A 27,323-nucleotide genomic window follows, 5' to 3' on the forward strand; every position below is an offset into this window, starting at 1 on the left:
TAATCTGCTCAGTGAAGTGCTCTGGGAGGCTCTGTATCATTGTTTTCTGTTTGTTTTTACATTTAAGTGTCATATAAACAGAAGCCACATTTGGATTGTGACCCAATAAAAACAGATTGATATGACATTTTTGCTTTTAATTCAGTGGCAGGATATGCGGTGGACCAAACTGAATCCCACCCCCCTGTGGTCTCAAGATCACACTTGGAGAATCACATTATCGCACAGCAGTGAAGAGGAGACTTCAAACACAAATGGAGAGATAATTCAAGCACTTCAAGACAGCTATGAAAAAGTTGTTTGAGAATTAGTTACCCAGAATGCAAAGGGGAAAGTCGTTTGAGTAAAAAGGTGTCTTTAAGCAGAACTACACTGAGTAAAAAACAGGAAGTGTTGTACGCAGCGAAAAGCAGAGGCACGGATGAGTTCAGGTAGCTGCTGGGTGACTCACTGGGCTCAGCCCTGACGCAGTATCAGGGACAAAAACACACCCACTCTGGGAAAAATGGACTTCCAAGAGGAAAATAAAACCTTCACAGTAGGTGAATCCACTATCAGCCCGCGATCAGGCGATGCAGTAAGTTGACAATCAAACAAAATAATGTCTTTGCACATGATGTACGTTACAACATGTTTAAACAGTGATGGTGCAAGTTGCAAACTGACTCATTCTGTCATTTACTCATCTTACAAAGTAGCCACTAATCTCGTTTTCATCAGCTTCACTTTTTATACGTCATTAGTCGATGTACAAAAAAACGGACTAAATAGAAAAAGATGAACAAATAAAAAGATAACTGACTGGTTACAAGAATTGAGAAATGTATGTTCTGATTGTAGGTAAATGAAACAAAAGCATCACTAACCAGGAGAGGACAGGAGGGATCTCTACTGCGGAAGTGAAGCACGTCAGCTTTTTATAACCTCGCCATAACTCGGCCTAAGCTGTTGTAAAGAAATAAAACTGTCTAGGATATTCTGGGTTATGGTCTCCATGGTTACATACATGCACAGATACACATGACATGCACCTCAAAGTGGAAATACAGAGACATAAAAGTATGCTTATCAATAGTAATAATATTTTGTAGTGCAAATGTTTTTATTGTTCTAAAATAAAAAATATATGAGAAATTGTGTGTGTGTGTGTGTGTGTGTGTGTGTGTGTGTGTGTGTGTGTGTGTGTGTGTGTGTGTGTATGTGTGTGTGTGTGTGTGTGTGTGTGTGTGTGTCTGTCTCTTCTATTATCTTCTCTTCTGTCTCCGTTATCACTCATAACTGAAGATCTCAGAGACCCTGAAGTTTGTACTTGCACTATGGTGCCCCCTGTTGAGGTATGGTGTCACACCAATGGCTCAAATGTGAATATGTGGATAAAAGAGATCATTGTTGTATGTCCTTTTGTTACACTTAAAACGTTGAACAGATTTAGAACAGTATAGTTTTGGGGGAAAACGTTTGGCCCTGCAGCTGTCCGGCTACCAGTGAATAATATAGTCCAAAAAAAAAAAAAAACTTCTCAAACAGATATTGAATTATGCTTTAATAGACCGTGCATGCTCTACATGCATAGAAATAGGATTTATTGGGTTCTATTTTTCAGCTAAACTACATTGATGCTGAACAAACAGACCGTCAGCACAGCAACATTTAATGTACAGACCGCAGGTAAAAAGACACATATCACCAGTCAAAATGTAGCCTCAGATTCTCCATCATAACAAGATCCAGCACGACAGATGGCCGGACTCATCTAAATAACATGACAAGCACAGCCTCCTCTAATCTACCACTGAGAGGAAAAGGGAGGGAAGTCCTGTTATGCATAAAACTGCCAAAAAGGTCCTAATTGCAACAAGTCAAGTCACAAGACACCTCTATGGAGGTTCTGCACATTCTTTTTGTTCTATGTACATAAGAACATACATACATGTCGTCTTAGTGTGCAAATTCATTGGTCACTTTTCTGCGAGAGAAAGTCTTCATCCAGACATGTTTTATAAGTGTACAAAAATACTATAAATATGCTAAAAAAAATAGATAAAATAATTAAAACTCTGATAAGGCTCTGGAAGCACATCTACTCTTCTTTCTCACTGAGAAATTCTGAGATCTGGGCTCGAGCCTCGCCCACCACCACCATAGTTACGCCAGGTTGACCCAGCCACACTCGCTTCTTCAGCGAATTTCCCCCAAAAAGCAAAGCCTTTTTAAAAACCGCTCCTGCTGCCCGCCCGAAGTTCAGAGGTAGTTACAGAGCAAATTCTGTGCAGGTTCACGGGGACAGCAATCTTTCGTACCAGTCTCACCTTTGCCAAAACCTCTTCCCCTCTGCCCCCTGGCCTCACTGATATAACTGGAGACGGTGTGATACCGTCTGAATCTGGAATTTAGAGATTGTCATCTGTACTCTGCAGTCTCAAGGCAAAAATGCTCAGCCAAGACGTTGACTGCTCGTTTAGCTTATGATATGTCTTGTTGCATAAACAAAACAAGGTTAAACTAAGGCAACTGTGGCTCAGGTGGTAAAGCGGGTTGGCCAATGTTCGATGGCTCGATCACTGCCCTACCACCCACCTTGCCTCGTGGATGTGTATGACTGCTGTATGTTTGAGGTGTTGGTCAGAGGGGCGGTATGTGCTGAATGGCAGCCGCGCTTTTGTCAGTCTACCCCAGAGCAGCTGTGGCTAATATTGTAGTTTACCTCCACCGGTATGACTGCGTGTGAATGATTGGAACCTGGAACCCTTGAAAAGCAAAATCTAATTCAATTTCCCTGTTGCGGGATAAATATAGTAATTCTTCTTCTTCTTCTTCTTCTTCTTCTAAATTTGCTAATATTGTTACGAGTATTTGTGTTTTGATTATCCACATCGGCTGTTTGATAAGCACTGGCAAGTTCCTGCTGCAATATATAATGTGAAAATGTGTACATATAAATGTCTCAGTCTGTTTCCTCAGCTGCTGTGCATTATGGGAAGTTCCATTTACCTCGGATGTCGGAAGTCGGAGCTGGGAATGACGTCACACCAGAGTTATCAGCGTTTCAGTTACAAAGTCAGAAAAAACACCAGCGGAAACTACCAGGCTACGGTTAGCCGTTGTTAGCACGGCCTGCTTTTTAGTTCGCATATACACATGAAAAACGTAAATTACACTATGACAGCATTTCCATATATGTACGTCTAACAATGCTATGTATACGGCTGACTTATTGTGACAATAAATAGTAAAAAGTGTTAATAAAAGGATTATTATAGGAGTTTCTTTACTGTTTACAAAAGGGGCAGCCATCTTTAAATGTCAACTCGGGGGTTGTGTGGATTGTCCGAATTTCTGAGTCGGAAATCTGACCTCAGGGGTTGTTCCAGTTGAAAGTGACGACTGGGCGCTTGGAAATCCCGACTTCCGAAAACAACTGGAACACAGCATTATTCCCACAATGCAGCTAAGAGATGGATAGAAGCAAATCACCTGTAAATGCATCTGGATAAATAAGACTACTGTACATCAAGACTCTGTGGCTAGAGAGGCTTCAGAATATACAATAAAACAGTTTGTTTCATAGGATAAGTTAAAAAGACATTAACTAAACCCAAACCTTGTCAAGTATTGGAGAAAATCATCGTTTTCGTGATGCAGAATGATGGCTCCAAGTGTTAGCAGTAACATCTTAAGAGTGTTCATCTTATGCTGCATTCCTAAGCACTGGGACATGGGACTTATCCTACATGAAGTTTACCAGCTCCAACTTCAAAGCATTGCAGACAATTGAAGTCGAACGTAAACAGAAAACATGGATGACCGCCATCAAATACTTTAATAACATATTGTCCAGCAGTGGATAACCTCGGTTGACACTAGAGCGGTATTCAGCTGAAACATCTTCATTAACTGATCTGGAAAAATATAGCCGTATATGTAAAAGCTCTGCATATGGATATGAAATGGAACTGGGTATAATATTACAAAGAGCCTTCAATTCTGCAGCACGGGACTACTGTGACACAAGAGATTTAGATTTTTATTCCATCAAAAGGAAACATTAATGTGAGTAGAAAAAATATACTGTGATAGTAAATTATAAGAGTCTGCACACTAATGTAGCCTATATAATGTAGCCTATATGATATATATAGGCTAAGAGATTATAAAGACATATTTTCACGCCAGAATATTCTAAACAAGTTGTGTTAAAATTGCAGTATCTAATACAACATGCAGGGAAAAACAAGCCTTTTCATTGAAGTTTTATGTCTCACAAATTGTGTCTCCACGGGCGCCGCCATTGTTTTCGCACTTATCTTGGTGGAGGTTCCACTTCGACCGGCATTTCGGTGCACTTTTCCGAGTTGGAGGCCCAAAAGTTCCGACCTCCCAGGGCACTGGAACGCAGCATTAATCTCTCTTCTTAGCTGTTCTTTTTGGAGGAACTGCAGGTGATTTTCAGCCGGGTAGTGAGGTCAGAGGTCAGGTCAGACCCTGCCCAGCATGACGCCCCTTAAATGTGCCCCTGCTTTGTGTCACTTCAGTGCATAGATATGTGACTTCCGTGGATGGACACCGCCATCTTGTGGATAAAATGGAGAACTGCACTACTGTAGCGTGCCTGTGCTACGTCACGGCGACTGCTCCCTCTGATTGGCTGTCCGGCTGTCGTCGCATGACTCGCGATCCCGTCTGTGTCCAAACGGTACTTTAACGGCGCAGAGATGAGCTTTTTGTTCCTTCTTCGTATATTTAAACAATGAAACAACAACTTAAACGTCGTTGTGTGTAAAGAACAGACGTCGACGCTTTTACATGCGGGATTTTAATCAAACCTGGACTCATGCTAGCAGGTGGGTTGACACTTTTGCGCGGCTGAAAGTGACTTGTTGTTTTTGTCGTTTTGCCCCTTCAGCGACTCTTTGTCTTGTCAACCAAAAACCGGTTACAGTTGGAGATAACAGTTTATTAATGGGGACTGTGGTAGCGACATGACAGGCAGAAGGGGGATTACATAGCGTCCTTAACCTAATGTGTGTTTGAGAACTTTAAAGCTTTGCTAGGCTCCACTAACGTATCCACACTCCCGTGTTTAGCCGTGTGGCCAGCCTTAGCTAACCCTGTTATCTGTAAGTGTGTTTTTCTTCTTGTTCCTTTGGGCAACTCGAGAATAGAGTAATCTTCTGTGACTCAACCTCGCGTCAACAACCGGAGTCTGAACTCCAGTGTTACTTGTTGTTTTCTGTAATGGGATTTGTTCCCTTTGCACAGATAAACAGTCCTTCTTTCTCCTTTCCCACCGGTGGTAGTTCCATGCACTAGGCAGACCCTTAAATATCTGGCACACTCTGCCAAAGACATTTCCAGCTTTTAGACCACTGTATCATCATCATCATCGAGATCATCTGCAAGAAGAGTCTAATGTGGTTCCTTCACGATGTGTCACGAGTGGTATTGGTTACAGCTTCCAGTTCTATTCATTAAATCGATGTTTTTCAAGCCATAAGTCCTCGAAAATACCTTCCTTATCATCACCGGGATGCAAGTGCTAACCCTGTAGTTTCAGTTGTAGATATGAAATATGACAGATTTAAAAATGTCTCTATTCCTTATTCCAGACTCAGTTTCAGTATAACTCCGAACTCTTTTCTTTAGTCACACTGCTCAAATGTTTACTGGTTTGTCTGTGTGTCCATGAGAATAAAATCATTCTTATTTATTCTTTCTTTACCTGTGGGACCTTTAAAAAAAAAAAAAAGCAAACACAAGAGCATCAAACTAAAGCAGCTTTCATATTTTGGTCCAACGCAAGCAAGGAGTTGTTTTGCCTTCTTTGAAATCCCTTTCAAATGTTGTTTTAAAATGTTGGAAGCGTGTTTTTACTCTACGCATGACTAAAGAACTTACCAACTCCTCCCAAACCAGAATGCTTTGATTTATCAGTCCATTATGTTTCTGTACCCGCAGACACAACGAGTCACATGTTTCTGATATTTACTGAGTCACACTGCTACTGTCAGCGTTCAGTCTTCCATACTTCCCCTCATTTAAGCAATCAAGCCTCACGAATCACGAGACCTCAGAATCCCAGTAAGCGTTTTTTGATGTGGGGTGTTTTTGGTGGTTCCCAGCAGCCCCGGTTCGTCAGCAGCAGCAGCAGCAGCAGCAGCAGCAGCAGCAGCAGCAGCAGCAGGAGGTGTGGGTGGGTGTGGGTGTGGGGGGGGGTGTGTGTGTGTGTGTGTGTGTGTGTGTGTGTGTGTGTGTGTGTGTGTGTGTGTGTGTGTGTGTGTGTGTGTGTGTGTGTGTGTGTGTGTGTGTGTGTGTGTGTGTGTGTGTGTGTGTGTGTGTGTGTGTGTGTGTGTGTGTGTGTGTGTGTGTGTGTGTGTGTGTGTGTGTGTGTGTGTGTGTGTTGTGTGTGTGTGGTTGTGTGCTAGAGATGAGCTGTGCAGGTTATTCTCTCTGTGGTGTGGAAAACATCTAGCCCCTTCTCTTTGTCACGTTTCTAAAGGTTAGTTATAGTGTGTGTAGAGGAGCAACACAGCAATTGTTTGGGACTGCTGTGTTGTTTCATAGCTTTGTAGCTACTTTAAGGTCAATGTGCACAAACTCAGTAGATTCCCCCTTTTCCTAAATCATTTAATTGTCAAATTCACTTTATAGGTTTCTTAAAAGCTGGATCCAGTCCCCAACTGTACCCTGGTCATTAAACACCAGTGGTGAGATTTCAGCCTCAGCGTCGACATGCTGAAGAGGAGATGTAACACTGAGTGTTCTGTTCCTCTTGTTTGGTCTCAGAGCTGCGGAGCATCATCAGACCTGAACTGAATCTATCAAATCAGATGTTATTCTGTCTTTGACAATGAAGACGGACATCGCTTACAACCAGGTATGCTGCTTTTTTCAAATCAATGAGTTGATAAATAGAAAATAGATTCTGAATGATTTCCGCGTTTGATTATTTGTTTAAATGATTTGTCAACTAAAAATACCAAAGCTATTTTCTGAGCACCAGGAAATTATATATAACTTACTTTTGACACTTTGAAACTCGAGACTGACATCTTGATTTTGACTTTTTGTGCTCTAAACGTTGAATTAATCTGTAATTTACAAAAAATACAGATTCATTGATGCAGCCCTAATCATTTCTACTGCTTTAAATGTTTACGTTTGCTACAATGTAACATCTCCGCTCTCTTTCTTCACCTGTACGTGTACTGTAGAGAGCAAGCTGTTCTTACTCAGATCAAAACTGTGGAGTTCCCATATTGTTAGTTGTAAGATGACTGCTCGCCCCATGTCAGCTGTGAATCACATCCCTATTTCATATATATTCATTTTATACAAACTCTAATTTTGAAGAAAAGAAAACATTGGCATTACCAGAGTTTAAAGTATTAACAAATTCTAAACGAGTTCACACACTAAACACAGGAGATGGTTTTACTCACCGTAAAACTCAACTGTGGTGGACATCAGACTGTGTAACCCCTATGAGGAGACATGACCCAGTCTTCTTCCGCCTCCGTTAAAGGTTCTGTTCAACCAAATCACCAAAACCCAGTTGAAGATCGAAAGTCTCTCCCTGCTTTATCTGCTTTAATAGCGGTTTATACAGTAGTGTTTTAGGTTTGTGTTACATAACCAACCATAAAGTGATGCTGTCTGCTTGTGTTTAGGTTGAAATTGCAAGCTTGTATATTGCGAATTTTGGGAGGTTTGAGGTTGAAATCCTTAAAATATTGTATGCCCATTGTTTTGTATTCTTCCGATTCCTGAAGCTGATGGGTGTGGAGAGGAGGGGACAAGAAACGAACAGGAGAGCACAGCTGGTACGTTACAGAAACACACACTCAAATTATGAGTACTTAAACACCAAACAACTTCAGCACATTTAGTGGGACTGAATGCGTCTCAATCGTCACATCTCAAATATATGATTTCCCCTTCCAGTATTCCAGATGTCTGATGGCTCTGGCCACTGTGGCCACTGTGCTGCTGGCTGCCATGGCCCTCTATAACCTCCTGACGCCGAGGGTTTTCACCTCCCATCCCACCCCGAGCAGCAGTCTCCGTCTGCCCCTGGGCGAGCCCTGCTCAGACCCCTGCAAGTAGGCAAACACTTGCGCACACACAAACACGTTTATTCAGCTTTCATGTTCTTACCAGCTGTCAATTGAGTTTTTGTTTTTTAAAGCCCTTCCCTCTCTTTCCCTCTGCCAGGATCGTTCTGGTGGAGAGCATCCCTGAAGGGCTGACGTTTAACTCCAGCACCACTAATCCCTCCATCTTCCAGGCCTGGCTCAACCTGATGGGCGAGGCTCGCAGCAGTGTCGACATCGCCTCCTTCTATTGGACGCTCACTAACAAAGACACTGGCACTCATGAGCCGACAGCCAATCAGGTCAGCTGGAGCTGTGGATGACGCACAACAGGCTCCTCATTATAATTGTAACTATTTAAAACTCGTGTTCTTGCGTTCGCAGGGTGAGACCGTTCTGAAGAAATTAGCTGAACTTTCCGGGACATTGTCTGTTCGTATTGCAGTGAACACACCTCAGGGGAGTCAACCGCAAGGCGACCTCCGACTGCTCAACGACTCAGGTGACGGTCTTTTTCTTTGTACCAGTGAGTGTCAGACCGATGAGTCACACTGGGTTGATTTATATTGAGCATGAACCTGCAGTGTTCATTATTTACTAAGGCTGGCCAGTTATTCAATATTCTAGTTTTTGTTTTGTTACATTCATTGGGGCGATTGTCCAGGGCTGACTTTGTGCACAAGCAAAAGATCCCCCCTCCCCACTCGCACATGTTACAATATCACAGGCACACGCCTCAAGCTAGGCATACGCTAAATAACGTTAGCAGTTGCTATCTATCAGTAAGTTAGCCAGCCTACCTCCGTGTAGTGTGTACCCCTTGCTGTTTATTGACACAGGCGCATTCAAAGGAATGTGGTGCACGTGCACAGACGAGCACTCGATTGGAGGCGCTGAAGAGCTCAGTGGTAGTGGGAGAGGGGTGTGAGAGTTGTCAACAATTTAAAATTTGACTGAATCAACTCTATGTGCCAGACTTGCCAAATGCTGATTTAAATGACTACATGATAGATACTGAGTATCAGCCGCCTCAGCATTAAAACAATCATACTAAAACGTATTTGTTTTGGCTCCGTAGTATGTAGCAAAACATTATTCAGGTGGACCTTTGAATGTTCTCATTATTCAGGTGTATTATTTTACTGTTAATTCAACAGTTGTTCACTGCTGTCAGTGTGTCTCCGGTCTCACTACAGCAACCACTAATAAAGACAATCTTATGAGCTTGTGAATACAATTCTTCCAACCATCATACCTTGTGTTACTCAGTCGATAGTGAATATGTGATGAATGTGTTTGTGTGTCTTTCAGGAGCTGATATCAGGACAGTTAACATGAGAAAGCTCACCTCAGGCGTCCTCCACACAAAGTTCTGGGTTGTGGACAAGAAACACATTTACATTGGCAGTGCCAACATGGACTGGAGGTCCCTCACTCAGGTACACACACACTCTCTCACATACGGAAGAATATTTTTTTGAAATGTATTTTACATCTCAAGAATAAAGACGATATTCTCAACGTTTCATCTTTATTCTCAACATTTCATCTTTATTCTCAACATTTCAACTTTATTCTCAACATTTCATCTTTATTCTCAACTGTTTGACTTTATTCTAAACATTTCAACTTTATTCTCAACAGTTTGACTTTATTCTCAAAATAGTATTTCAATTTTATTCTCAACATTTCATTTTAATTCTAAAGATTTCATCTTTATTCTCAACATTTAGACTTTATTCTCAACATTTAGACTTTATTCTCAAAATAGTATTTAGACTTTATTCTCAACATTTAGACTTTATTCTCAAAATAGTATTTCAACTTTATTCTCAACATTTCATCTTAATTCTCGACATTATTCTCGAAATGTAAAATAATTAAAATAAATCTTCCCCCTCGCTTTTTAAATGCCTGGCCCTAATACTCTTCCGTACTCACAGGTCAGAAACACTTTCTTTTTTTTCTCCTACATGTGAGAATTACTTATTTGGTTTACCTGACTATGTGGACAGTATCAGTGTTTCACACAGTATTCATTGGAGGAAATTAGTAAGGAATGAAATTCTGTTTAATATTTTAAACTCAGAATTCATTAATTCTGATAAAGAATCCCTGATAAACTGAAAGAAAAGTTGTTTGGAGCCTGATCCAAGCAGGGTGATATTTCTTTTGTTTTTAAGAGGAAGTCCATGTGTTGGCTCAAACTTTCAGTCACATGCAAAATTGAAAGAATAGTTTAGATTTGCTTTAATACTTTCAAACCACATCTCTATTTTGGCTTTCCTAAACACATAGATAGAATTAATATTGCTGAGTTGAGTTTTCGCTGCCATGAACATCATGTTTTTAGGAGAGTGCACCAGCAGCCAGAAAACTGTTTCTGTGTGTCTACAAACAAAAAAGAGACATTTCTTTATGAAACTTCTATAAATTTCACATTCATTTCCAGTTAAATGAAATGAAAAATAAGTTAGAAAAGTATGGAAGTACTGCCCTGGCAAGTCGATGCATCTACACAGCTTAAGTTTTCATTTGTCACATTTGTTTGAAGCAAAATCCTTTATGGCGCACACAGACGTGCAACTCTGGTGTCTGATAAACTGGCTGCTAAATGTTGATCTGACAGCTTTGACATGTCTGTTAGTGTTGCACTATATGTCTGTGCCTTGTCTTGTATCTTGTTCTGCATCTGTTTTGTGTTTTTTTGTTTGCACCTTATGTTCATTTGTTCATTGATGTGTTTTGCACCAGAACCAGGAAAACCCAATTTTGTTCCTCTATATAAATAGATGACAATAAAGTCTCCCTTATGTCTCTTATGATATAGTAATTGGAGGCATAAAATGACACTAAACATCAAAATCTTCAAGTAAAGTGAAATAATAGAATCAGACAACTCTCTTTCTTCACCTTTATATTATTAGAGTCTGTGATTGAGAGTAAGTGAATGCTCTGCTGTTGGTCTGTAGGTGAAGGAGCTTGGCGCAGTGGTGTACAACTGCAGCTGCTTGGCTGAAGACCTGGGTAAGATCTTTGAAGCCTATTGGTTCCTGGGGGAGAGTCAGTCAATCCCATCACCTTGGCCCACCAGCTTCTCCACCCTGTACAACAAGGACTCGCCCCTCCAGCTGCCACTCAACAACACACCGTCCAACGTCTACCTGTCGGTGAGATACATGCAGGGAGGGAACGATCAGAGAGTTTTGTTTTAATTTCACTGTATTAAAAGGAAGAACCCTTTCTGTTAACCCTCATACACTTACCTACTTAATATAATAGATAGAAACATATCTACACTTAGCAGAATGTTTTGTCTAACCACTCAAGATCTTTTATTTTAACTTTGATGTGTATGAACAAAAGTCTTTTAGAACCAAAGGTTGCTACCAAAGTTACCCCACAGCCCAGTGCTTTCCTTCTACCTTCAGTGCTCCTCCTTGGTTTATCATCCGTTGAGACTTTCAGGTTTTTAAAATGTTGCTAAACTCAACGAATAATTTACAAGATCTCTTGAATCCCTCTCAGAGTTCCCCTCCGTCCTTCTGTGCAGCCGGCAGGACACCAGACCTTCAGTCCATCCTCAGTGTGATGGAGGATGCCGAGAGCTTCGTCTACATCGCTGTCATGAACTACCTGCCCACCATGGAGTTTTCACACCCTAAAAGGTACAGCTGTTGAGAGACTTGTGAATGTATATCCACAGGGAGGATCGTTCAGAACAGTCCAAGTTAAGTTTTATAGTAGTGAAGCTCTTATGTACTGCTGAAGGCAATGTAGGTCATATTTAAAGCTCCGCTGTCGAAGGGACAGATACAGGAAATCTTTTCAGAACAAGGTAATCGGAAGCACTTCATGTTTTTTCTCATAATCTGTCCATTGCACCTTAGATTATTTTATGTTTGCATTTGCACTACAATAAGACCGCTTATTTATACATTTTATCTTTTATATTGTATTTTTATATTACTCTGTTGATGTGTCTTTGTGTAATGCTGCTGTTACACTGCAATTTCCCAGCTTGGGATCAAAAAAGTATTTCTATTCTATTCTATTCTATTCTATTACTATGGATGGTAATTTTTGGTTGGTCAGTCAGTCCACCCTTTTGGGTCCAAATATCTCAACAATTATTGAATGGTTTGCCATTCGATTTGGTGCAGCTATCCACGGTGCCTGATGGATGAATCCTGTTGACTCCGGTGACACCCGGCTTTTCCTCTAGCGCCACCATGAGGTTGACATTTGTGATTAGGAGTACTTTGGTTTATGACCAAATACCTGAAGACTAATAACATATACATCAACCTCATTTGTCATTAGTGTGAACTAGCAAATGTTAGCATGCTTACACACTAAACTAAGATGGTGAGCATGGTTAACATTATATCTGCATAGCATGAGCATGTTAGCATTGTCTCTGTGAGCATGTTAGCATGTTAACAGTGTTTTATTTGCTTTTGTTAACATCCTTTAACCTCTTAACCATTCGACGGCCTGCTCTCACACTGTCTTTCAGAGAATGTAGCTGACTCAATTTAAGAGCCAGAGTTAGACAAGCTAGACAATCTACAGAATCCATTGGTTCTGACCATGTCATGCTTGCTCGTCAGGAAGGGAGCTAAATAATGCACCAAAGTTAGGCAAAATTTTGCATTTCCATTTTCAAAGGGGTCCGTTGACCTCTGACCTCAATATATCTGAATGAAAATGTTTTCTATGGATACACACATGAGTCTTACATTTAGATACAGTACATGCCCACTTTATGGTGATATCATGCAGTGTGGGTTAAAACGATTGTGATCAAATCATCCTTCCGGTCACCAGCTTTTAAATGATGTAGAACACTTATAGTGTATGTAGCATCTACTGTTGACCGTTTATCTCCCATCGAATATCCACTGTCCCTTGCTTAAAGGTTAAACCCAAAGGTAACCTAAAGTACTAGTCTAAAGCCTATTAATGTAGAAAAGCATAATTTCACTGACACTCAGAAGTTTACATTTTGTGTCATGCAGCTTTTATGATTCATGTGTAAATAAGTAAACACTTGTAGAAACGTTTACGCAAAAGTCATCATTGGAAATTATTTCACTACATTATAATGTATTAAATCTGTATTCAACAAGTGAACTTTTCAAAGAGTATATGAAAATATAAACAAACTGAACTGCAGGACAGTTTATTTCTACGGTTATTGTGGTGTCTTGTGCATAAATCCTCTGCATGTGGCGTCCTCTACAGGTACTGGGCAGACATCGACACCCAACTGAGGCGAGTGGCGTACGAGAAGCGGGTCAAAGTGCGTCTACTGATCAGCTGCTGGGCCAGCACCCAACCAGTCATGTTTCCCTTCCTGAAGTCTCTGGCCTCAGTTTATGACCCCAAGAGCAAACTGGACATCCAGGTGGTGAGTAGCTCTTCTCTGTTCCTTTATGAAAAACAATTAGAAATAGGGCTCTTAGTCGACTAATGTCAAACAATAGTCTTAGTCGACTAATGTCAAACAATCGATTAGGGGATTTAATCGACAGATCAGTTTTTCCGCAATAAATAATGCAAAAGCACAACTTTAAATGTTGTGTTTACCAGATATATGTTCATAAACTTCTTAAAAATTAAGTAATTCTCTTGAAAAAAAGCTTTAAAAACAACTAATATACTACAGAAATCTTAGTCGACTAAGAGCTAAAGGACCAATTAGTGGACTAATCAGCTAAGAGGGGGCAGCCCTAATAGAAAATCCACCTGGCTGGGGTCATGTGTCCTCTGCCACTGAGTAAGGATGTTGAACATATTATGATGCATATTCTGTAGTCAAAACAATAACCTGATGCCCTCTTTGTCATCCAGAGGCTGTTTGTGGTGCCTGCCAGCCCGAAGCAGAAGGAGATTCCGTTTGCCAGAGTCAACCACAACAAGTACATGGTGACTGACAAGATTGCCTACATCGGTAAGGCTGCACACACACACACACACACACACACACACACACACACACACGCTGCATTGCTCATTTATTATGAAAAATAATCACATCTGATTGTAAATCAAGAATAAAGTGATAACTGGACTACAATATCATCTGTTCTTCTGCCTTCAGGTACATCTAACTGGTCAGGTGACTACTTTGTGAGCACAGCTGGCTCAGCATTAGTTGTTAACCAGACCACATCACAGTCCTCAGAGCCCACCGTCCAATCACAGCTGACGGCTGTGTTCGAGAGGGACTGGAACTCCGACTACAGCACTCCGCTCACCCAGCACTCAAACCTTAAAGACTTGTGTTAGATTCAACAGCCAATATTACAAATACCACATCAGTGTGGACACTTCTGTTCAGTACATACTGCAGTGCTATAGTTGCACATATATTTTATTATTTAAACTTTCATGCATTTTGCAGTAGCCTGCTGAAAATATTGTTCACACAGTGAGCATGGAAACTCTTAGACCTGAAACAATCAGACAACTTCTCAGCAGAGCAGAGTTTCCTCGTTTGTTGAGGTCCAGAGGAAGATGGTTGACTTCCACTAAACCTGGCTTATAACAGCTTTAGTGCCAGTTAATGTGCCCTCACACCAGCAAACTTCCCAGTACTGCCAGTCAAGGGTTGTTCGAGAACTACTTTGCTTCTTTTTGCTGTTTCTACGTAACCTGGCACAGGATTCAAACTACATGAACGTACTGCAGAATGTTGACAGCATTGACAAATGATCAACAGGGAGCTGTTTCTTTTAACAACCTCCAACAGACTTGATAAGTTGAATTAATTTGTTCATGTGGTTTCGATCATGTAGTGGCAGTAGCAGAAGGGGGCGCTTTCAGCTTTTCAGTCTGAAAGCACCCCAGTCTGTTTTCAGCTAACTTACACAGATCACTTTTATAAAAAAGATCAATTACAATGCATTGACTTTCTACATCAGCCTCAGTGGGAGTTTGGTTTAGGTTGTTTTTTTTTTACCTCAGTTCATCTCAGGGAGAAAAGTTTTGAGTCTTTGCTTAATTGATCATTTTATTTTTGCTGGAATCTAATTCATGTTGAAGCCCGTGTGCCCAGCCTGTAAATAAGATTCAGGCTCTTTAAATTCCACTCAGTCTCCAGATCTGTGTTTTTAAATGAATTCATGAATACTAAAGTCAGCGGTGCTTGCAGTCGATTAAAGTTTGCAGCAGCAGTAAATGAAGATGAACTAATTTCATTTCCACTGTGTGGAGTGATTGAAACTACCAATTAGTGAAGAGGTGGTTGTTATGGCAACTGTCCAAAGAAGCGTGCTTGTGGAAAAAAAGCTGTATTGTGTACATGTCTTTATGAGCTACTTGCTCATGACTTTCAATAAATGAATCAACCTTCTTCCAGTGTCTTTAAAGTTCTTCACGTGCTCTCATGATAGGACTACACATATATCTAATTATGTAATCATTTATTTATATGGGCAGTGCGAATTCTTTATATTACACAACTGATTGATTTGATAGCAAATTTACAACTTGTTAAACGGTGTTTATTTATATAGCACTTTTCAAAGCAAAGTAACAAAGTGCTTCAGGTCGCTGAAACAGGGACACATTCCTCAGTACTTTGCTCAATTGATAAACAGAGTTCTTAACATTCTGATCTTGGAAAACTACATATTTGACGAATGTGTGACAGCGCACTGAAAGGCAACAAACACTTTGACACCGTTACACTGCAACCATCATTGATGTCCTGACAGTAACCGGGGCAGCTGGACTGTCCTCTGGCCGCCTGCTGTGATGTTGTTCGCCACTCCAGTAGACCTGCTGGGCCTTTCTGTCTCCATACATTCATATAATCCTCCATCTGCGCACAGCGGCAGCGCGGAGGAGGAGCGTTACTGAGCCGGGACCGGTCAGCAGGGCGGACATGGCGGCACACAGCCCTGTGTATCACTGAGGCTGTTCGCTGTTATACTGAAGATGATTTTGATAAAAAAGAAAAAAAGTTTAACCAAGCCTGGAATCATGGATGAGAAAGGTTTGTTGCCCTGCCTCCGTGCGCGGAGATGCTGCTGGCGTTTTGGTGCGTAAAGCTGTGACTTTCTGAGGGTGAGGCTGCAAAGTTTCCAGGCAGAGATCCAAACTAGGGCGGTTATTCCAGAGGAATGACGGTGTGAGGAGATGGGACCAAATCAAATATATTCAAATGTTGTTTCTTTTTCTATTAAGATCTGGTTTAAAGCATGTGGCGTCTCCAACTCCCTATCAAGTTGATTTATTGTGGGTTAACCCACCAACGAGTCCTACTGCACCATATAGGGCGCTTAACGCACAGTTGACCTCTAACACATGCAATAGGCTATTATTAGACATACAGCATATGGATCGGAAAGAGTGGGTGTATCTAACGTATGCAAGTGTTGCATAGTTCAAACCAAAGTTTCCCTTCACTTGTAGGTCAGTGTGAAAGACTACAGTCGTGCTGCTGGTCCTGTGAGAAGATCCGTTTGTGCTGTCGACCATCTCTGTCCGCAGATCAGCGCCTCCGCCCTGATTACAGCCCGCTGATGTCCTCCGCGCCCCGCTGCTGTTTAAGGTACATCATGTTCACTCACATGCTGCAACTCTCTGTATACGAATGTGTGACTCCAGCCTCCTCTCTGTGCTCAGTTCATTCACACATTCATACCATGGGATTTCAGATTCACCAACTCTCTGCAGCTCTTATTTACATTACCAACTACCTGCTAACATAAGGAATAATCCATTATTGTGTCAAGTTAAATTACTTCTACCTTTAAACTGATGGTAACAAGTGATTATATGTCATTTATCGAGTTGTGTTTAATGCTTCCCATTGTGCTATACATTGGTTTCTTTGTGCACCTTTGTCTTAATTCATTTAATCAAATAGAAAATCACTCTTTAAAACAATGTTTGCATTTTAAATCAGCTATACAAATATCAGTTACAAGCCCTGCAAAACTTTGATTCTGTTACATTTTTAGTTCCAAATGTCATAAAATACAACCAATGGAAAGAGAAAAACCTTCACCAACCACCACTGTTTACAGTGAAACAGATTGTAATGTAAAATGTTCCTATCTTTATTTTTCAACCTTCTTCTGTCATCTCCAGTTGGAAGTTATTTGGCATGTGTCATGTTGCAGTAGCAGATGTCAAACACTTGTGTGCAGTATTGGTGCAGGTTTAAACCTGCGGTCTCTGGTGCTCTGCTATTCTCTCACTTCACTGTTGCTCAGGAGCTTCAATGATTCAAATGGATTTGAGAGTCCAGATGAATCAGGCTAAAATTTTGAACTTAGTTCAATCAAAAGTTAAAAGAAAAGTAATTGGAAAAGCCTGGGAGATCTCACGTCTCATTACAATGGAATTCAATTTTAATCTCTGTACATGCTCGTGTACTTTACAAAATGATGTGTGTGCTGCCTGTAATTTATTACATTTTTAACTGAATCACATTCCAGACCAGAGTGTTTCAGCAAAATATCGTGTAAAAAAAAAAGTAGTTCAGCTGTGGTCTACTGGATCCGACTGTTTATGGGTGTGTCTGACTAAACTTCCCAGTTTTCAGCATTTTGTCATTTGTGCAATGTCCAAAACTAACTAGAACAGTGGGCTGCCAAGTGCTGTTCCTCACAAATATAGCCAAACCTGGACACACACACACACACACACACACACACACACATACACACACACACACACACGTCCTCTGAGGTATCTCCAACATCCCAGTATGTAAACTATTCAGTGTCATCAGGGGTCGTGGAACGCAGCAGAGCCCAACCCTAGAGGTTATTTCTGTCTCACTGTTAACCATCCAGCCCCCTTTCATCCCACAACTTACAAAGTGTGCGTGTACGTGTGTGTGAGTGGGTTGGGAGTGGCAGGTTGAGACTGACTGAACCTGGCAGCATTTAATAGATCTTGCTCCAAAGAACTGCGTTCTGGTGCACAGGCTGTAGCGTGATTTGGACGAAATGTGCAGGACAAATATTGAAAAGTGTTTCCAGCGATTAAACAGGAAATTTGTTAAATGGGTGTGGCCTGCAACAAAAGATTTTGTTTTGAATTAAGGAGTCCTGGAAAAATAGGAATGTAGCTTCATATGCTTCACAGTTCGGAAGTTGTCAACATGTATTAGCAACAAAAGGAAGTGGTTAAGAAATGGTCACATGGTGGCGCCATCGGATCCACCTTCAAAGGTACTGACTTGTTGTTTGGTCCACTGTGAAACCTTTCACAATTTCTACTTAGTAGGTTTTCAGATACCTTGCTAGCTAACAGTAATGAATAAAATCATACAGTGAATGTAAATTAGATAGAAAGACAATAACACAACATACCAATAAGGAATACTAATAATGCTAATCAGAAGAAATAAAGACGCATTTAACCTACAAAAGTAAAAATTCACATCTGCACTTATCACTGCAGCCTCAAGCTGCACCACCAAGCTGATGCTGTAATTGAAAGAGCCTCTGCTGCCAGGAGACGCCTGCAGTGTGTGCGTGCGTGCGTGTGTGCATTTGTGTGTTGCCCTGAAGACCACCCAGTAAAATTGACTATTTATTATGCAGTGTTTTGACAGTTTATAACTTTTGTTTGTGTTACTCTTCTTGCAGATTTTGCAACGCCACAATGCTGCAGTAAGGACCAAAGTACACAGGAACCGTGTGTGTGTGTGTTTATGTGTGTCTGTCTGTGTGTGTGTGTGTGTGTGTGTCTGTCTGTCTGTCTGTGTGTGTAATGAACCTGTGAAGATATGACGTTGATTTGCAGTGATAAATAAAAGAGAGAAAAACATGATGAAATTGTTTCAAAAACAAAGTAAGTGGAGATGAAATCAGTGAGCAACAAAACAAGAAGCTTATTAAAAATATCACATTCAAATACAAAGCAACCACAAACAATCTGGATGAAGAAAGACAAAAAAGTGTTGGGAAATCAGGCAAGGGGCAAAATAGAAGCGCACAAAATAAAATCTAATTAAAACACAATGAAGCATGAAAATTCACTCAAAAAGCTTCAAATAGTATTTTTTCTGCCTTTGTCTCTAAGATTGTTTCTTTTGTGTTTTCTTCATTCAAAAAATACAATTCAAAACAAATGGCTTTAGATATTTTATTAGAAATTACTACTGACATCCAGTACACATTTGTCACAAATACAGCCAAAATATGAGACCAAATATGGAAAGACATAAGGCGTTAAACTGTAAAGTGAACAAGAGGTGACAGTGATAACGAGAAGGATGTGTGGATGTGTAGCTGTGTGTCAGTGTGTGGAGGAGGTGGAGGAAACATTGCACTTTAATTACCATAGTGTCCTCTCAGTGGACAGATGTGGTGACGAGGGTGCAAACAGTAAATGGTGGAGTCCCGGCCCTTGACGGGGCTGGTTCTGACTGTACCTACCTGATGTCTGCAGGGAAAGGGGCTCCACTACATACTCACAACAGGTTGGATGTGACGTCATGATGGATGGATGAGACAAAACTTTGCTGCAGCTCGAGTTATAGGATTAGAATTTGTAATTATAGTAATAATAACACCATTTGACTTGCCTTGGTTGTGATAAATCTCTTCAGCTGGGGTTTTAATTCATGGCTCATTATAAATGAGGAGTCAATGATACTTTTTAAAGCTTAATAACATAACAGGTGAATTAAAAGTGAGAAAGTCCTTAATGAAGTTTCTCACTTTATAAGTTATCAGGCCAGCAGTAATAAATACTTGTAAATTGTTAATAAAAGTTCTTCCACAATAATAATCCATCAGTTGACAATAATTAAAAAACAGTTTTTAACAAGTCAAAGAAATGTAAACTATAATACTAATGCTACTTCTCCTGGGCCATGTCCAGGTTTGACCCTGAAACCACTCTTACTAACTTGTGGAGAGCCACAGGGATAGTGTGTGTTTTAGTCTTGATATTAACTGAAGGACTCTCCCCTCCTCTCTCCCCCAGGAACGATCTGCATCAGACAAACACTCCAGCCGACAGAGAAGAGGCGCAGCATTACAACTGCATATTAACCTGGATGTTCATGCTGTTTTAAGCTAAATCAGGCACCATCCATTTTATATTGTGGGTTTCTATTATTATTATTTGTCATTGATATGAATAATTTACTCATACCGTATGTTTTTCCAGCATAATAATCCAATGGGGCCAAATACAGAGTCTTTATTGTCTGAATGTATCATTTTGTTTTACTCCTGAGCTGGTCAGGTTCTACAGCAGGACTGAAAACTGATAAAGGAAATAAAACGTTGTGATCAGAGCTCTCGTCCCCGCGTGCTTCTCAATATTATCAACCAATTTAGATCATTATTCATTTATCTTCTTTGTGATCCATTTGATTGGTCATTATTGGCTCTGAAGGGCCGACACCAACCAGGTCTCCAGTGTGACTCATTTCAACTCTTAACTCATACAAGATGCTTTTCTGAAGTATAAAAGAGTAAGGCCAGGACTTGTTTTCCAAGATGGGCTCTCTGAGCACCTCTTCATAAAACCTGCCGCCCCAAATCCCACATGGTGATGCTGGTAATAGCACCTTCTTGCTGAAGTAAAAGAGTCTCAGTGTCCGATTCTGACACACAAGACACGCTTTAGCATCTGTATGACATGCACCGGCCTTTCAACTTGCAACCCCTCAGTGAAATTACATAACACAGTCCTTGTAGGCAGGGTAATATTAATAATAGACAAAATCCACACAGTAAGGAGTTGAGGGTGGAAGGACGGGTTAAAGAAACACCGGACTTTCACAAAGGAGACGGCTGTTTGTGTCCTATGTGAAACCAAAATTCAACATTGATTTATGTTAATATAATGTTATGTACATTAGGTTACATATGTAATGTCCTTAACTAACATCACATAAGTAACCTAACAAACGTACCTTTTTTAAACAAACAATGATCTTTTCCTAAACCCAGTCAAGTAGTTTAGTTGCCTAAAACCTTACCCTACACTTCATGTCGCCAAAAAGGTTCTTACCAAGCGGTCGAATGAGACAAGTTGGGAGTGAGAATGAATTGTCCTATGGGGACCGGGAATGTTTATACAAAATTCCCTGGCAATCCATATATCTGGCCTCCTCCCATTCAGACAGATCTCCAGCTAGTCACACCCATTAATCTTATGTGGGGCAGGTTTAAGATGATGAACGACAAGCGTCACGCTTGAATGTAACACCAAATGTAACTGGCATACAACACAGACTCACGAAACTCAGATCAAAATGTACAACTAGGCCCCGCTGATCATGAATTGAGATTATGTTACTGTAATGCCTATTTCTCACCTCAATTTTTCAGAATCACATTTTAGTGTACTGTTCAGCTGTAATTTGAGAAAGTTTCAAAGTCAAGAAGGACCAAGCATAGCCTCAACTTGAAGGTGTCGCTGAGAGCTACATCATTTCATTGATGATCTGTGAATGGTTGTAGGTCTATCTAATTGTGTCCAGGCATTTTGGTCTGCACCAGTACCATTTGGGAATCTTAAATGACCTCAGTGGTCTGGCATTGCCAGGGTACCAAAATGGAGGATGCACCAACAGGCCAGCATAGGCTTCCCTAGAGCCATGCCACAGCACTAAAGATGTTTCACAATCTCCTTACAAACTACCTAATCTATGAATCAAATGTTAAAAATAATCCAGTCAAGTGCATCAAAACTGTGCTTTAATTCTGAGTAAGTGTTTCTTTCCATCTCTGTATAGTACAGAAGACTGGTGAAAGATACGTAATAGTAAGTACATTTGAATTTTAGACACATATGGAAGGAGGATGCACTTATTCGTGGAAACTCCTCAGGTGTTTTTGCCAATCAAAGTAGCTGTGTACTCAGCGTCGTTGCCCTGGAACCACCGTGAGCTTTGTCCAGTAAACAACAACAACAACAAACACCCTGTGTCAATCATAAATGTCTTCTGGTTTGTTTATCTTCCTGCGCCCCCTTTGGTGGCCTTTGGTTGTGTCTTCTGAGAAAATTACGATTCATTGCTCAAAACAAATTATCCATCTGTCTAAACAGTGGGAGAGTAGAGGAGTGCTGTCGAGTACATTTTTAAGCTTGAAGGTCTGAGCTGTGTGGGCATCGGGAGAAGAAACCCTGCATGATCCTTCTGAGTCACTTTCTGTTAAACTCACAGGATTCTCAGGGCTTTAGCTGTGTGTGTGTGTGTGTGTGTGTGTGTGTGTGTGTGTGTGTGTGTGTGTGTGTGTGTGTGTGTGTGTGTGTGTGTGTGTGTGTGTGTGTGTGTGTGTGTGTGTGTGTGTGTGTGTGTGTGTGTGTGTGTGTGTGTGTGTGTGTGTGTGTGTGTGTGTGTGTGTGTGTGTGTGTGTGTGTGTGTATGTGTGTGTATGTGTGTGTGTGTGTGTGTGTGTGTGTGTGTGTGTGTGTCTGTCTGTCTGTCTGTCTGTTTGTGCGTGTGCACGCTGGCTCGATCCACGATGACTCAGCTCTCAACTACTCTGCACTTTGTAGGGATTAACTGAAGCGTGTGGCAGACAAACACGGTTACTAATGAGTACAGGAACTACATTTACCACCCAGAGACCTGGTGATGCACCACACTTTCTCTCTGTGGAGCAGAACCCAAAACTGTGTTAAATTAGAGGTCAACCGTTACTTTCTTTAAACTGGATATGGTATTGCATCTCTCAGTACACTAACACTCTGGTCCAGTGAAATATCTCAACAATTATTGGCTTGTGATTGGGATGAAATTGGTTTCTGGAATTGAGGCCATCCTCCCAAGGAAAAAAGCCATCAGTCTTTTGATTTGCTTAGATTGAAGTGACAAAGCTCTCCAGCAACTGTAGGAATTATGACTCTTCCATTAGGAGCAAAGTAAGAAATAGTTTGACGGTATTATAGAGCCACAAAGTCTGCAAAGGGAGGAGGCTGTCAGGGTGGATGGTTTATTTTTAAAACAGTGATTTGTAACGGTTTAGAAGACACTGTATGTGTAGTTCTGGAGGGCGTGAACAAGAAATGGATTTAGTCTATTTCTACCTGCTGCAGTAACCAGACTTCCTCATCCACCTGTTCACCTGTTTCCACTTTCCCCCCATCAGCCCTGCAGGGTATAACCAAGCTATTTCCACTCATTCTCTGTCAGAATGTTAATGTTACCTAGTTGCCTCTTTCCTGCAATTTGTTGCTTCTGTAATCTGTTATCTGTTACCTGAAATGTGTAAACTGCCTCTTTTGAACCACTGCCTGATCTTTTGGTCTTCGGATGTCCTGCCTGCCCCTTCGGATTTGTTTTTTTGGGACTGCTTTCAAGGCTTTGACCCTCGCCATAAGATTCCATAAGCCTTTTTAATAATTCATTTAGCCATTAAATCACTGAATGTTTGGGTCCTTCCTTTGTTGCCTGCATTCACTGGACATGACACTCGGGGTGTTTCCGTTCAATTGTCAGGGAAATGTTAGACAAACCTTTGAAATGTCGCAAAGACGCGACCCCAGTTAGGCATGTTCCCATCAACTGGGCATGTAGTATGTCCCTGTTAATAACTGACATTTTTTTATGTGCCAATAAGACAGAACGCATGCAATTGCACAATCACCAGTTCAATTCACTTCTTCCTGTCTGTCACTACTGCTACCACAACGTGGTTAAGGTTGTGCTAAAACGTTTTTTTCATATTTTCTGAAACTGTCACTATGTTCTGACAGCACAATAAGACAGATGATCTGTGGAAAATGTATCTCTACCTCTATTTTCTGTTCCTATCTGCTCCCAAATCCCTGTCAGAATATAGTAACAATATAAGTAAATATGAAAAAAAAAATATGGCGTATTTTTTTACATAAAGTTACTGACTTCAGCTTTAAAAAACATTGATTGTAGGTCAGCTGGACACAAACTTTAGTTTTCTGGCAGAAAAGTTGGATGCACCTTCACACCCATCACCAACTCCACACTGTCTGCCTGCAGCATTTGACATAAAACATGTTCAGTTTAAATGTAATTCCAATGGATACTGGGCTGAACACGAATCACACATCAGTAACTTGATAAATACACATCACCTGCAAAACATACAAACTGATTGGTCGTTGCATGAAATGTAACTGTGCAACACACATTTAATGTAGAAAGGAATCATACAGGGAACAACGACTCCCTGGTTCTTAAGCTCTTGAGCTCATGATGCAGCATCAACATGACATACCCTCTAACAGGATGAGCCAGGCTGTGTGACCGAGCTGCAGCTGGAGAGATGAAGAGGGTTCTGGCTGAGAACTCTTTGTCCTCTGATTAGGAGAGGAAAGGACTGGGAATGAGCAGGAGAGAAGAGCAAGGATGGAGACAGATGTAATGACTTGGCCTAGTGGAGTGTTGGACTAACAGGCTCCAAATATGGGCAGCCATCAGAGACAAACCCATGGCTTCTTGTGTCTCGCAAGGATGACATCATCACCACCAGTCTCACAGGTCAAATGATCACATCTACTGTAGCAAGAGATGGTCTCCCTAGGCACACAAAGGTCCTGTCATTTTTCATTTGTTAACCTTATTCTGCCTCAGTGAGTGGTCTACATGGCACTCTCTGGCACCAAAAGTTCCCCAAGTTTCACCCTTTGATGTCCCTGGACATGTTGAGAAATGTGTGAAAGCTCCTGATGCAAGAAGTTGAAATTACAAACCCAGTAAGCAAAAAGTAGCCTGTTTCCAAGTGTGACCTAAATAAAGATGTGAATTTGCCATGTTTCCTTTTATTTGTTACACTTGTATTAATGTATTACTTTAAATGTTTGTATTTTATCTTTTGAACTTGAAGAGATATCTGTAGCCCCCTTTCACACATGTACTGTGCACCTGATATTATCTAGACATCACCTGGCTGTAGGTGAGAAGCCAAATGTCAGAAGTGTCAAACCGGACATCACAGAGTTTTCCTTGGCATTTCCAGCTCTGTTTTATTTCTGAGTGAGGCCATGTGTGAATACAGCCGCTCGTTCTCAGGTGTATTCACAGAGAGTGAATGGCTGTGTTAATGGATTTTGTCACCTGCGGCCATTGGACCTTTTCATTTAAGCATTATCTGATCCCGGTAGAACTGAGGTTGGCACAGGTTACAATGTTTACAATGTGAGGCTCTTGAATATGTAGTGCATATTATGCAATTTCGGACGCAGCCCAAGACTCCAGACTGCTAAACACACTTCCATTGTTAAATAGGAATTCTACTGAAAATCTGAAAATAAATGATCTGATCATGCCATAAGCAGAGGTTGAGTTGCCCAATCCGAGGTGCGTTGGCTGCGGTTGTGTCTGACTGGTATCCAGTGTCCAGCCCCTCTAAGCCCAGTAACAAGGCCCTGCTGGGCCACAGCTAAAGCCTTCAGCCCCCCAGACAATGGAGCAGGGCTTTACATGGGGCTGGAGCAAACTGCTGACTGTCCACTAGTGCTAATACACCCCTATTCTGTCCTGTCTCGCTGCTGCACGTATGTCTGTCGCTCACTCTATGCTAGTTTGCGGAAGAAAAAAGAAAGTTCAGTGGTCCATATGTTGATATGTACACACATTGATGAGACAGTCCCTCTCTTCTTCTGTCTTTCTCTCTTTCTGATGACCCCCCCCCCCCTTCCTCTCTGTGCTCTCCAGCCTTCTGTGTCCATCCATCCCTCCATCCCTCCCTCTCTCCCGCAATCCTGGGACCCCTCCACCCTCTCTCTCTCTCTCTCTCTCTCTTGCTTTCTTTCTATTTGTGTTCCACACTGACAGTGTAGCTTGGTTTCCCGTGGCCCCTAACAGTCAAACCGATCCCCAGATCGCCTCTGACGCCCACCAGACTCCCCCAGCTCTGCCGCCCAGTTCTCCCAGCCCCACAGCCCGTGAGTGGGCTGCTCCATTGGTGTGTTTCCTCCATCGGCTTCCTGCTGTGGACCATGTGTGAGTGTCTGCGTGGAATATTCAGAGTCACCTGGACACCTTCCTCCAATGCAGGTCAGGATGAATCATGGCATTACTCTACAGAGCAACACAACCTCCAAAAAAGTACCACAACATTTTTGTAAAAAAGCAGTTACACATTTTCAGTTGGTACAAAAATTGGAAGATTATTGTCATATAATAATTAAGTGGATGACAAAAACATCCCCATGTTCTTGTTATTGTCACATAGAATAATTATATACTGTGATGGTTGAGCTTTTGGAGCTACCTTGTGAAGATTAGCGTTAGATTTAGTCTAAACTTTCGGCAGTTTAAATTGTTGCTAATTGATGTGTTACTTCAGAATCCAATAGTAACCCTTTCTGTAAAAAGAAAAACAGTCTGAAATGAGTTGAGAAGCAGATCCAAGGTTGTCAGAATTGACGGCAGATGTCCACACCCATCATCGACCATGATCGCAACACCTTTTCTTTTTCGCTGTTCAGCCTCAAACTATTGCTTTTTATGCGGCTGTTGTTTCTACTCATGGCTCCTTTCTTGTCTTATGCTTGTGGTGATAAAATGCTCTTATGCTACAATTGTGTTGTTGTTGTTGTTTGATGATCCAGGGACTGTAGCTCAATCTGAGGTTCATTTTTCAGGAAGCTACACTTAATGTACCGCAATGAGCAATGTTTTTTTGATTAGTAGGAAGTGGACCAGATGGTCATTTGGTTATTAGTATTGTCCTAGTACATGTTCAGCGGTTAGCAGATACTGTGGCGAATGTTTGGTCACATCTGTAACTCCTTGTGGTGATAAATTATATGACATCATCAGCTAGTAGATAACTGTCTGCTGTTTATCCGAGGTTGTTTGGTGAAAATGGCTGCCTACAGGTTTATAAGGATGGGTTGAATCAATGTGCAGCTGAGAAACCAAAATAATGAACCAAAAAGGCTAAAGCTGCAGATTTTTGTTAATTAGGTAATTTGATTAAATGTTAACGTGCCTATAACATCCCACTCTTTTCTAGTGTTAGACAAGTGAGATGAAGACTCTGAGCAGCACATTCACATAGTTAATGAGCCCACTTTTCTTTGGACAGATATAACTGCTGTTTAATTGGACACTTTCATATGTTCATAATTCACCTCCTCTCAACTAGAAAATGTACTTCCAGAAACCGACCACACTTAATGCTTGAAAGAAGCCAAATCTGCAAGTAGTGCAACATATTGTTGTATGTGTATTGTACAATAAACCACAGGTTTCTGAAAAGGATATATATATATATATATATATATATATATATACTGCAGCGTTTGAAG

The 27,323-nt window shown here is 41.1% G+C and overlaps 1 protein-coding gene across 1 annotated transcript; it reads left to right on the forward strand.

Moving 5' to 3' along the window:
• Nucleotides 1-4,704: 4,704 nt before the first annotated feature.
• Nucleotides 4,705-15,441, forward strand: pld3 (phospholipase D family member 3). The gene is made up of 12 exons (XM_083913712.1): nt 4,705-4,841; nt 6,784-6,874; nt 7,770-7,820; nt 7,942-8,099; nt 8,212-8,392; nt 8,475-8,592; nt 9,402-9,529; nt 11,063-11,260; nt 11,619-11,758; nt 13,338-13,503; nt 13,947-14,046; nt 14,197-15,441. The coding sequence occupies exons 2-12, from the start codon at nt 6,848-6,850 to the stop codon at nt 14,382-14,384; spliced, it is 1,455 nt and encodes a 484-aa protein (XP_083769838.1). The 5' UTR covers nt 4,705-4,841; nt 6,784-6,847; the 3' UTR covers nt 14,385-15,441.
• The last annotated feature ends 11,882 nt before the right edge of the window (nt 15,442-27,323 follow it).

The sequence above is a fragment of the Echiichthys vipera genome, assembly GCF_963691815.1.
Source record: "Echiichthys vipera genome assembly, chromosome: 5".
Taxonomy (NCBI): domain Eukaryota; kingdom Metazoa; phylum Chordata; class Actinopteri; order Perciformes; family Trachinidae; genus Echiichthys; species Echiichthys vipera.

Bases quoted from the DNA above. Each gene is read 5' to 3' on its own strand.
- pld3 (XM_083913712.1), top strand. From the start codon at position 6,848: ATGAAGACGGACATCGCTTACAACCAG. The intron at 8,100-8,211 runs GTAGGCAAACAC...TCCCTCTGCCAG, and splicing joins CCCTGCTCAGACCCCTGCAA to GATCGTTCTGGTGGAGAGCA. The intron at 8,593-9,401 runs GTGACGGTCTTT...TGTGTCTTTCAG, and splicing joins CCGACTGCTCAACGACTCAG to GAGCTGATATCAGGACAGTT.